Source organism: Salvelinus namaycush, chromosome 21 (genome assembly GCF_016432855.1).
Source record: "Salvelinus namaycush isolate Seneca chromosome 21, SaNama_1.0, whole genome shotgun sequence".
Taxonomy (NCBI): domain Eukaryota; kingdom Metazoa; phylum Chordata; class Actinopteri; order Salmoniformes; family Salmonidae; genus Salvelinus; species Salvelinus namaycush.
The window spans coordinates 39,167,627-39,181,176 of NC_052327.1; the positions used below are offsets into that span (position 1 = coordinate 39,167,627).

At 40.7% G+C, this 13,550-nt stretch overlaps 1 protein-coding gene across 2 annotated transcripts in view; it reads right to left on the minus strand.

Moving 5' to 3' along the window:
* Positions 1-10,161: 10,161 nt before the first annotated feature.
* The window catches only part of LOC120066361 (ubiquitin-conjugating enzyme E2 H-like), a 33,518-nt gene continuing 30,129 nt past the window's right edge, over positions 10,162-13,550 (minus strand). For both annotated transcript variants that reach the window (XM_039017676.1, XM_039017677.1), the window contains 2 exons: positions 12,463-12,591; positions 10,162-12,389 (listed from right to left, as the gene is read on the minus strand). In XM_039017676.1, coding sequence (XP_038873604.1) covers positions 12,268-12,389; positions 12,463-12,591 — 251 coding nt within the window. In that variant the 3' untranslated portion in view covers positions 10,162-12,267. The remainder of the gene's footprint in view (positions 12,390-12,462; positions 12,592-13,550) is intronic.

The window sequence follows — 13,550 nt, forward strand, 5'->3', positions numbered from 1 at the left end:
CCAACCAGCCACTGAACTGGAAGGACGAATCAGCCAAGATGCACTTAAAGACCTAGAAGATCTACTAGGGATCATACTAGTGACATTGCTGTTAGAACTATCTAGAACAGTAAACACTGTGCTATAGAGATATTACTATTCTGGATTTTTTTTTCACTTGGGTTCATGGACTTGCAAAAACATAGTTGTAGAATATTTAAGACAGTGTTTCTATAAGAAAATAACTGGAGGTTGTGAAAATGTTTATATATATATATATATATATATACACACACTACCAGTAAAAAGTTTTAGAACACCTACTCATTCAATGTTTTTTCTTACTATTTTCTACATTGTAGAATAATAGTGAAGTTTTCATCAAAACTATGAAATAACACATATGGAATCATGTAGTAACCAAAAAAGTGTTAAACAAATCAAAATATATTTTATATTTGAGATTCTTCAAATAGCCACCCTTTGCCTTGATGACAGCTTTGCACACTCTTGGCATTCTGTCAACCAGCTTCACCTGGAATGCTTTTCCAACAGTCTTGAAGGAGTTCCCACATATGTTGAGCACTTGTTGGCTGCTTTTTCTTAACTCTGCGGCCCGACTCATCCTAAACCATCTCCATTTGGTTGAGGTCAGGGGATTGTGGAGGCCAGGCCATCTGATGCATCACTTCCTGATAAAATAGCATTAACACAGCCTGGAGGTGTGTTTTGGGTCATTGTCCTGTTGAAAAAAAAAATGATAGTCCCACTAAGCCCAAACCAGATGGGATGGCATATCGCTGCAGAATGCTGTGGTAGCCATGCTGGTTAAGTGTGTATTGAATTCTAAATAAATCACAGACAGTGTCACCAGCAAAGCACCCCCACACCATACCACCTCCTCCTCCATGCATTACAGTGGGAAATACACATGCAGAGATCATTCGTTCACCCACACTGCATCTCACAAAGACACGGCCGTTGGAACCAAAAATCTCCAATTTGGACTCATCAGACCAAAGGACAGATTTCCACCGGTCTAATGTCCATTGCTCGTGCTTCTTGGCCCAAGAAAGTCTCTTCTTCTTATTGTTGTCCTTTAGTAATGGTTTCTTTGCTGCAATTCGACCATGAAGGCCTGATTCACACAGTCTCCTCTGAACAGTTGATGTTGAGATGTCTGTTACTTGAACTCTGTGAAGCATTTATTGGGCTGCAATTTCTGAGGCTGGTAACTCTGCAGCAGAGGTAACTCTGGGTCTTCCATTCCTGTGGCGGTCCTCATGAGAGCCACTTTCATCATAGCGCTTGATGGTTTTTGCAACTGACTTGAAGAAACTTTCAAAGTTATTGAAATGTTCTGTATTGACTGACCTTCATGTCTTAAAGTAATGATAGACTGTCGATTCTCTTTGCTTATTTGAACTGTTCTTGCCATAATATGGACTTCGTCTTTTACCCGCAAAACACCAGTCTCAACGTCAACAGTGAAGAGGCGACTCCGGGATGCTGGCCTTCTAGGCAGAGTTCTAGGCAGAATTCCTCTGTCCAGTGTCTGTTATTTTGCCCATCTTAATCTTTATTGGCCAGTCTGAGATGCGGCTTTTTCTTTGCAACTCTGCCTAGAAGGCCAGCATGTTGGAGTCTCCTCTTCACTGTTAACACAGACTGGTACTATTTAATGAAGCTGCCAGTTGAGGACTTGTGAGGCAGCTGTTTCTCAAACTAGACACTCTAATTTACTTGTCCTCTTGCTCAGTTGTGCACCGGGGCCTCCCACTTATCTTTCTATGCAGGTTAGAGCCAGTTTGCACTGTTCTGTGAAGGGAGTAGTACACAGCGTTGTACGAGATCTTCAGTTTATTGGCAATTTCTCGCATGGAATAGGCATCATTTCTCAGAACAAGAATAGACTGATGAGTTTCAGAAGAAAGTTATTTGTTTCTGGCCATTTTGAGCCTGTAATCGAACCCACAAGTGCTGATGCTCCAGATACTCAACTAGTCTAAAGAAGCACAGTTTTATTGCTTCTTTAATCAGAACAACAGTTTTCAGCTGTGCTAACATAATTGCAAAAGGGTTTTCTAATGATCAATTATCCTTTTAAAATTATAAACTTGGATTAGCTAACACAACGTGCTATTGGAACACGGGAGTGAATGTTGCTGATAATGGCCTCTGTACGCCTATGTAGATATTCCATAAATAATCTGCCGTTTCCAGCTACAATAGTCAATTACAACATCTACTCTGTATTTCTGATACATTTTTTGTTATTTTAATGGACAAAAAAAAAAGTGCTTTTCATTCCAAAACAAGGACATTTCTAAGTGACCCCAAACTTTTGAACGGTAGTGTATATATATATATATATATATATAAGGTTATATACTGTTATATTTTTTATAAGAATTAAGTCTAAATAATGTTTTTAATAGTTTTGCCATTGATAATGTAAATACTTATTAAGCCAGAATTGTGTGTTTTTATAATTTTAATTATAGTTATTTAAAAGCCCGCTTTAGAATACAAATTAGGGGTTAAACAAGACGCTTGCAATAGTTGAACTGCTGCTGGTCAGTATTTAAAACACAGGAGGTTGGTGGCACCTTTTTGGGGAGGACGGGCTCGTGGTAATGACTGGAGCGGAATCAGTGGAATGGTATTAAATACATCAAAAACATAGTTTCCAGGTGTTTGATGCCATTCCATCTGCTCCGTTCTGGACATTATTATGCGCCGTTCTCCCCTCCACTTATTTAAAGATAAATAAACATGTTAAAAGAGCTGTATGTGGAGTGTCCCAAACTGAATGAAAATTTTTTGGGAAGGTGAGGAAGAAATACACTGCAGGTGAGGGACAGGAAGTGTAATATTTTGATCATGATAGCTATTTTATTTTATATTATTTAAAGCTGAGTCTCAGCCACAAACCCCTCATAACCTGTCTGTCATTGAGATATCTTCAGCCACAGGACAGAAGTGCCAAAGTCACACAGAAAATTGTAAACAGATTCTACCCAATATGCCACAGGTTTTTCCACAGAACCCTATACCGTACATCCTAGTAAGGGCTCTACAGTGCTGCCATTTTGGGACATATTTTCCTAATTATTTTGCTATGCTACCTGGAATGTTAATTTGGGAGCACCAGTGCCCCTAGAAAAAAAAAATCACCCAAATAATAATAGTTATAATTCCATCTTTGCTGTCCCATAGCCTCAGTAGTATGCAAACATGGAGATGAGCTTCAAACGAAGCTAGGATTCATAGGACCAATGTAGGGCCTCAATCTTAAAAATCTATTTTTCTGGTGCTTCTAAACCCTGCATTTTGTAATTGCTGGCAATTCTCATCATTAAAAGGGGCACTCTGCAGTCACTACATACATTTTGACTTATAAAGAATGATATACTGTAAATCCTTTGATTATTGAAGAGTTTAACTTATAAGAGCCCCAGAGCTTAGTTCCACTGTCGTACCCCATCAGAAGCCAAAATATAGGGCTCTATTCAATCTGTATCGCTAAACCATTACAGACTGCGTGATAGAAAGGTAAAGGTCATTTCAGATTGAGCTGACATATGCAGCGTTTACCGTGAAAGCGGTCTCCACTGTAATGCTGAACTTCCGTGATATGGATTGAATATAGCCCATGATCTTGTTTTTACAATATTTGTCAACAAAGTGAATGTAAACAAACACTGTATAACCTCCAAACATGGTTCAAACTATAATCATGGATGAACAGTCCTTGCATCTATATATGGCTCTGTCAATGACTTTGAGTGTGGTTACATTTCTCCAGGCCCTTAACCTTTTACCGAAACAGTGGCCAGGAAAATTGCGGATTGCCGCTTTAATACCTCTAATATTTGTCATTGTGCTCCTAAATTGTTCAATTTAGGAGCAGATGTGTCACGTAGAGCCCTGCTGTAATAACAGGTAATCTCTCTACATCCTATTGACTCTAGAGGAACTCAGCCCTGTTCATTGCAGATACCCAGTCTAAGGCCAAAGTCTGCCTCGCTCTACCTCACGCCTACCCTACCTACATAACCTACCAACATAAACACTACCCCCCCCCCCACACTCACACATATGCTGTTAAATCATGTTTCTACATGCTCTAGTTTTTATATTTAGCTTACAATAGGCCTATCATGTAATATTCAGTGCCTTCAGAAAGTATTCACACCCCTTTGACTTATTCCACATTTTGTTGTTACAGCCTGAATTCTAAATGGATGAAATGTATTTGTTTTCTCACACAATACCCCATAATGACAAAGTGAAAACATGTTTTAGAAATGTTAGCAACGTTATTGAAAGTGAAGTACATAAGGATCTAATTTGCATAATTATTCACACCGTTGAGTCAATACATGTTAGAATCACCTTCGGCAGCGATTACAGCTTTGAACACCTGGATTGTACAATATTTGCACATGATTATTTTTTAAATTCTTCAAGCTCTGTCATGTCTTGCCATACTGTAATTAGGTCACTCAGGAACATTCAATGTCGTCTTGGTAAGCATCTCCAGTGTAGATTTGGCCTTGTGTTTTAAGTTATTGTCCTGCTGAAAGGTGAATTCATCTCCCAATGTCTGGTGGAAAGCAGACTGAACCAGGTTTTCCTCTAGGATTTTGCCTGTGCTTATCTCCATTCTGTTTCTTTTTTTATCCTGAACAACTCCCCAGTCCTTAACAATTACAAGCATACCCATAACATGATGCATGCATCAATGCTTGGAAATATTGAGAGAGGTACTCAGTAATGTGTTGTCTAGGATTTGCCCTAAACATAACACTTTGTATTCAGGACAAAAAGTGAATTGCTTTGCCATCTTTTTTTCTGGATTAATTTAGTGCCTTGTTGCAAACAGGATGCATGTTTTGGAATATTTTTATTCTGTACAGGTTTCTGTCTTTTCCCTCTGTCAATTAGGTTAATATTGTGGAGTAACTACAATGTTGTTGACCCATCTTCAGTTTTCTCCTATCACAGCCATTAAACTCTGTAACTGTTTTAAAGTCACCATTGGCCTCATGGTGAAATCCCTGAGCAGTTTCCTTTCTCTCCGGCAACTGAGTTAGGAAGGACGCCTATCTTTGTAGTGACTAGACCTGCCCGGTCTATTCAGCATGCTTGATCGGATGTTAATTTCTTAACTTGAGGCACCTGCTTTCAATATACTTTGTAACACTTATTTAATCAAGTGTTTCCTTTATTTTGGCAGTTACCTGTATATACACACTGATCTGAGAATAGGTATAACCAAATTCAGTAAAGAGGCTTATAGTACTTATATGTAGTTTATGCCCTCTGCTGGGCAGACCTTGTATGACAGCTGCCTTATCTTATTCTGGTGTTGCTGTCTGTCAGGCTGTGTTTAAAGAAATATGGTAGACAATTGAGTCTAGACCATGGTTACACCAATCAAAATGCTTTGAAATTTACACGGGAGCGTGAGCAGATGCAAACTTCAGGGAGAATGAGGAAAATCAGACCGCAGAACAGTAGTAAAACAGATCATTTTGAAGGAGTTTTTTCATATTTTTGCTTATTTCTTTACAGACGTTACAAGGGAAGCACATTTATTTATTCACTTATTTGCCTTTACAAACATCTGTATTTCTGGTCTTGTACATCCTTGAAGGGTTAAAACAAGTCAAACAAATAATGTAGCTTTCAAATATATATCTCATAATTCAAATGATATTGTAATGACTAATGTGTCCTGATGATAAATAGCCATAGGAAAAGGGTAATGTCCGCTCACTGACCACGTTTACATGTGCACAGTATTCCTGATAGTTGCTGATATTCTGCTTAATTAAGGTCTTACTCAGGATAAGCGGTTTACATAAATAGAATAGTAACTCAAATGTGGACACTGACTGTAGGCCTATAACCTCACACGTATCAGAATATAATATTAACTCATGCAGAATTATGCATTTCTTGCAGTAAAATTATACAACAAATGTTAATTTTGTCAGCATCTCTTGAGAAAATGCAAATAAACATGTCATGTGTTATCTTTGACACGGTTTTGCAAGCAGCAGACAGTTTTTCAACCACACAAAACAAACTGAAGTCTTATATGAAGCTGTGCTTAATCGTTTTCTCAGCTTATAACTTCCTTTAAACCGGTCAAACTGATGACATTTGGACATTTTGCACAGGACAAATCTTTCAACTGTTTTGGAGTTATTGCGTTTTATTCCCGGTCCCGAAACAGACAACTTTACCGGTGTTAGCTAGATCACTCATGCATTCATTCCATCAATGTAAGACATTCTGGTGAGCACTACTTTATTTAGTCTTCTGGTGTAACACGTTGTAGACTAAGACAAACAAATGGCCTACCAAATGTCGGAAATTATATACAGAAAGTTGTCTAAATTAGGGGTAAGTAGCAAATAGGCTATATGGTCCATTACCGAATATCTGCGAAATAAATTACTATGATGGATCGAACTGCTACTTTTGGAAGTGATTTGTTTGACAATGAGATGACATCTTCAAACAATACCCAGGATATGCGAAACAGCCTGCGCAGACCGCAAAAAAAAAAATGGGATAAGATGTTTACATGCCACAGTTCCCATCCAAAATCAGCATATCCCAGGCATTTTATCCTGGTTTCAAGCTTTTTCGGGTTATTGTAAACGGGATATGATGTTTACATGTGTTAACTCAAAAATAGAATACTTGAGTATCCCAAATAATAACGGGATATTGGTGCGCAGGTAAACGTGGTCACTGATTTCGGCTTTCAACAAGCTTGCAACTCAGTAAACAGTGAGAGCAGACATAACCTTTTTTTACTTTGTAACTTTTTGGTCTGCTTCTGTGCAAAGTTGCTAATAGACAACATACAATATATATATACGGAAGTATGTGGACACCCCTTCAAATTAGTGGATTCGGTTATTTCAGGCACACCCGTTGCTGACAAGTGTATAAAATCAAGCAAACCGCCATGCAATCTCCATAGACAAACATTGTTGCGTCAAAAAACAGAACACTCAAAACATGAGCACAATGGCAGCCCTTCCTTTAAAGAACTCCAGGCCTCAAGAGGGCAGAACCCAAAAACACGGGTGGAACTAAAAAATTGAGCCAGGATTTCTGGAGGGACTACTTTTACATGCGCACCTGGCAGATAAGCATGGGTATAAAATGTTTGGGCTTAGCTTTGCTTGGGTCCTCAACATACAAACAGCTCATTGTTCAACCCTAAAGACGCAACTGGTATGTAATGTTTGGAATTATTTATTATGTTGCATCCAGTGCTTAGCACAATTTACATGTTTAACTCTGGTAGGAGTGGTGACTTTGTGTGGATATTTTCTGACTGCAGAAGTAATTGCTTGAAGTGCTAGATTAAATTGTTTAAACGTTTACTTTATTCAAAGCCATGCTTTGTTGCTGTGTCATGCATCGTTTGTGTAAAATAATGCATGTTTATTCTCTGTTTAAGGTTATCATCCTATTCCTATCCCCTATTCCTTATTCCTCTGTCATTCAACTACTCTATTCAAAGAATCAACTGTTTCAACATATTCAACAAATGGCATCAAAACCATAATAAAACACTAAAAAGGAATTGAGTTGTCCCTTTGCATCCTTCACGTGTTGAGCAAGCCGTTTTCAAGTTTGGGCAGAGCTGAAATAATTATAACACCTAGACAACTTGACAAACATTGACAGTAGAATGGCCATACTGAAGAGCTCAGTAACTTTCAATGTGGCACTGCAATAGGAAGCTACCTTTCCCGAGTGGTGCAGCAGTCTAAGGCACTGCATCTGTGTTAGAGGCATCACTACAAACCCTGGTTCGATTCCAGGCTGTATCATAACCGGCCGTGATTGAGTCCCATAGGGCGGCACACAGTTGGCCCAGTGTCGTCCGGGTTTGGCCGTCATTGTAGATAACAAATTATTAACCGACTTGCCTGGTTAAACAAATTTCTGCATAGCTAGAGCTGCCCCGGTAAACTAAGTGCTGTTATTGTGAAGTGGAAACATCTAGGAGCAACAATGGCTCAGCCGCAAAGTGGTAGGCCACACAAGTCCACAGAACAGGACTGCTGAAGCGCATAGCATGTAAAAATCACCTGTCCTCTGTTGCAATACTCTAAACTGCCTCTGGAAGCAAACAAAGAACTGTTCGTCGAGAGCTTCATGATATGGGTTTTCAGCCAAGCAGCTGCACACAAGCCTAAGTTTACCATGCGCAATGCCAAGCGTCGGATGGAGTGGTGTAAAGCTTGCCGCCATTTGACTCTCCAGAGAACGTGTTTCCACTGCTCCAGTGATGAATCACCAACGGACAAATCTGGGTTCGGCAGATGCCAGGAGAACGCTACCTGCCCGAATGCATAGTGCCTACTTAAGTTTGGTAGAGGAGGAATAATGGTTTGGGCTAGGCCCCTTAGTTCAAGTGAAGGGAAATCTTAATGCTTCAGCATACAATAGCATTCTGGACAATTTTGTGCTTCCAACTTTGTGGCAACAGTTTGGGGAAGGCCCTTTCCTGTTTCAGCATGACAATGCGCCATCGCACAAAGCGAGGTGCATACAGAATTGGTTTGTCGATATCGGTGTAAAAGAACTTGACCGGCCTGCACAGGGATGAATTGGAACACTGACTGCGAGCCAGGCCTAATCTCCCAACATCAGCGCCCGACCTCTCAAATGCTTTTGTGGATGAATGGAAACAAGTCCCTGTAGCAATGTTCCAACATCTAGTGGAAAGCCTTGCCAGAAGAGTGGAAGCTATTACAGCAACAAAAGGGGGACCAACTCCATATTAATGCCCATGATTTTTGTAATGAGATGTTTGACGAGCAGGTGTCCACATACTTTTGGTCATGTAGTGAAGTTACACACTATGGCTGTGGTAACCATTACAATACACCACAGTATATGTCCGGTGCCCATGTTATTGAGACAGAGTTATGCTAAACCTACAATCATAATGTATGAAAATTCTAACGCCAACTCCAACCATCTCAACACTAAGGTAGTTCCCCCTGTCAGTACAGACAGTGTTTTTCAATGCAATATTATTTCAAATGAATTTCATTGACTCTCCTGTTCTTAGTTTAATGGAGGCAGAATATAAATTAGACCAATAGCATCAGAATGTAGAGATGAGGTGGGGGTTCGGTATGTTATCTGTACATCTAACTTCAATCCTGAACCCTAATACGTTAAGTATTATTGTCAACATTATACATTTTACAGTTGTTGCATTTTGTGAAAAGAAAAACAAAGGGATTAAATCAATTGTGATTCAATTCTAATGTTTACGACTAGGATGTCCCCAATGAAAGAGATTGGTTTTCTTAAAGAAATACGGATGATACATCTCTTCTCATCTGACCCAAGACAGGTGGCCAGTACACTTCTGTAGCAGGCTTATGTCCGTCTTATCACGTGTTTTGAAGCGTTCTGACATCTGCTTTGAGCAAAGAGTCCCCGTCATTAAACCAGTAATATGCAACCAGCTCATTGAGTCTAGGACCTAGACCTTTCACTTACATCACTAAGTGTAGCATATTGAACTGATGCACAATGTTTAGAAAATCATAGATAGATCTGTCATGTACAGAATGGACAAGATCCTCTCGTGTGGAATAGACAATCATGACCAATTTCTATCTGAAACAATCAGAATGTGACCTATAGGATATTATAGAACTAAGCACACAGATGATAGGATATAGAATTGGGCACATTGGGATAGGGTTGGGCACATATAGTTTACTGTGGCAGGAATGGGACACCCTGTGTAGGTTGAGCAGCCTCAATGATCACAATAGTAAGAGAGAAGAATCCTGGAGCACTCCCAATGTGCTCTGAGTTAGTGATCACACAGGCTGAAAACCAAAAACACTGTCTGCTAGCCAGTCTGAGTATGTAGGTGTACTCATCTAGCCTGGGTATCAGACAGTGCATTTCTGCTTTAGACCAAATTTACATAAGAACAACAACAAAAGGAGTTGGCTACAGCAGAAACAGCCAGACACGCAGGCTAGATGAGTCCACCTGCACACTGAACTGAGAATACAGACAGAGGGGGGTATTTTCATAAGGGAGAGGAGACAGGGTTGCAACATGTCTTTGGAGGATCAGATTCAAACCAGGAGAAAAAAACAAGTCAACTCAAATTAAAACAAAATGTATTTATCTGTTCACCTTTACAGGATGATAAGCTTTGAAAGTAGCTTGATATAGAAGAAATAAAACCATAGATTATAATACGACTCACCACCCGGCACACTAACAAGCCCTAAGCTACACATATTATAGTTGAACATAAGCAACAGGCAAAGTTAAGAAGGTCAACAAGGACCTGGTTAGTTCCTTCCCCATCCCACCCCATGTCACTCCCTATTCCATCCAACACGTCCCAAGGTAGCCTTCCAACCCAGCCCAGCCCTGGCCCACACAACTACTCAATCCAACCCAACCCCTAGATCAGGACTGTCCAGTCTTATCTACAGAGGACCAGTCGTATGGCTCCAGGCTTCTGTTTCAACCAAGCACTAACACACCTGATTCAACTAATAATAGTCTTCTATGAAGACAGAGGTCCAAACAGTGCTTGGAAGGAATGAAACCTGGCCATATACTGGCCCTCAGTGTGGATACGCTGGACACTGCTGACATCTAGATAGAAACCCATCCATCACACAAGGTGTTTCTCTTTTTCTACAGCATATAAACTTAATGCCCTACACAACTTCACTTCTGTATCATGTCACAAGGTACCAAAGGATGCTTGGAGAATCACAAACACTTTCCTAAAACGGAGAGGAGGAAGAGGAGAAAGAGGATAAATAGGAGGAAGAGGGCTAAAGGAGTGACTGGTGCATGATTGTGTGAGTTTGTTTAGTGACAGACAGCTCCTGGTATGACAGTTAGTCTCTGTGGTTCTCTCCTCCAGGGCGACAACAGTGTGTTGTTTCATGTTGTGTTGTGTGTTAGGGTTGTCACCGAGGACGACAAACTACTATGGCTCTAGTAGTCTGGTTCACTTCCATTTGGGTCAGTTGGGTCTGAAAACATAAGATTGGTTCTCTCTCACACAGACACAGAGACCCCCCTACCCTCCCTTTGTGAAAACAACAAGTAGCAAGCCTCTGAAGGAGTCACTGAGCAGAGAGGAGAAAAAAGAAAGAAAAGAAAGGATGTTCAGTCCACCTTCAACTCTGGTGTTTTTAGGTGTGGTAAGGTGTCTCTTGGTTGGTGGGCTGGTGCTCCTGACTACAGGCTAAAAGGCTTGTTTACAGAACAGTTTCTATGACAAACAGGGTGTGGTGGTTGGATAGGATGTACTGGCCTCTGGGGTGAGGCCTGACAATGGCAGCCATATTGGATAGGTCTGGATTAAACGCACTAACTGATCCTTGGGAAGGAGTGATCATGTGGTGCTCCTGATGGTAGCTTCCAACCCCCAAAATGTAGAAAGTCAACAAGTGAAATTGGATCTCAAAGTGCGATTCCTTATTGTGGTAATGACTCCAGAAACAGTGGGCCGTGGACTAGAGCCAGAGAGCTTCTCTGAGAGCAAGGGGAGGGTAAAAAGCTGTGCCTGTCAAAACAGTGATTCACACACTAAATCAAATATAGAACAATTCTGAGAATTAAAAATCTAATTAGAGTGGGGGGTGGCCGGGTTACTGAGTATAAACATTCCATCCCTGTCTCCGTCATGACAATGACAGTCTGACACTCGTCTTCCCATGGTGCACGGCTCTCTGGTCTCACCCCATCAGTTCTATCAGGGTTGGGTCAAAGGTAACCTAATGTAGCAGGCGCCTGAGCTGAGTCCCCACATCCATTTAAGGGGAAACGGAAGTTATGTTAAATATTGTATCCCTGAAAAACCCGCTTTCTGCCTACCCCGCGGATAGTGGGTCAACGGTCAATGAGAATACAACCCAGACCACAGCAGAGGGAATTTAGGATCCTGGGAATGCTGCACTCCTTTCTGGGTAAGAGGGGGTAATAATGTGGTGGTGGTGGTGGTGGAGGTAAAGGTGGAGGTGGTGGTGGAGGGGGACTATGACTGAGTTATAAAGAATATCTAGACGAGGGTGACATTTTAACATTTCACACCGCCGCTTCTCATACATATAATCCATAAAAATCCTTGTTTAGTAATAAAAAAATGGCCATGTTTATATGTATATAATAGTCTGTTTCTGCTCTTTAGGAAATTATAGTCTGTGTGTGTGAGGGGAGTGGGGGTTTGTCTCCCCTTCACTACAACTCCATGTCCTGAGCCTCATCCTCGGAGAAGTCTGACATGGAACTCTCAGATGAGGAGTCGCCTCCCTCCTCCTGCTCCTTTAGAGCCTCCTCTGTCGCATACTTCTGGAGATACTCTGGAACAGAGAGAAGGAAAAGAGAGAGGGAGTCAGACGGGAAATCTGGTGTGTGTGTGTGTGTGTCTCTCACCTTTGATCTTGTGTTTGTAGTCCTCTGGCCGGTGCAGGTACATGGCAGCAGCGTCTCCGTTGAGAGGATCGATGGGGTTGGGGTAGGCCAGCAGCTGGGGCAGGAACGCCTCAAAGATGTTGGTCAGGTCTGCAAGGGGAGGAGGAATGACCAGAGTTTTACATTATGGAGGTAGAGAGATGATAATGTGCACCCTACTCAAGGCAAACACTCAATGAGCTGTACTAGGGCTGTGGCAGTCGGTGATTGTCATGCAAATAACTAATGGTCTCGCGGTAATTTACCGTTAATTAACTTAAACACATTTAGCATCTCCTGGCTTCCATGCATAGCCTACAAGCCACTGATGCGGACCTTAGGAACATCTACATTTTAAAGTCTAAAACATCCATGTAATATAGCCTATACCATTACAATAAACACATTAATTATTTTAGACCGGTCTAAAGAAACATGATATGAAGAAAATGCAGCCTATTTCAGTATAACAGAACATTCTGAGATGTCCTTACGTTAGGCCCTGATCTGGCTATGTCGTATGGCTGTGGGCTACACTTGTTCATTTAGCAGACAAGATTTGCTTAGAATTCCATGGCATTATTTTATAGTATGAAGAATTCAACTGCTGAATAAAATAGAAAGGATATTTTCCCCCAAACGATTGCTGATGGAGTGCGCACATGCGGGCTATTCTGTGTTGAGCCGTTAAAAGAAACAGATCCTCCTCTATGCTTAATTTAGAGTTATTTATGCAACTTTAGCTGTGATACAAAAGTTAGGCTATATGTTTAGATTTTTATACATTCCAAGGCTGCATGATGCGAAAAAGTTGCATGAAAGGCATGAGCTCTGCCCTGTTGTACACATTTCATCAGTCTCTCATTCACAATTTGACAAGCACTTGATAATATTCTCCCCTATCAGACTATTCTTAATTTAATCTGGTCTTTACATATAGCCTACTAATATACTGTATCTGTGGAATAATTTTTTATTTGTGGATTGTTTTAAATCACTTTGCCTACAGTTGGAAGGAAAGACATGCGCAATTTGGGCAGATTATTGTTGAGTTGTGACTGTCTGTGAAA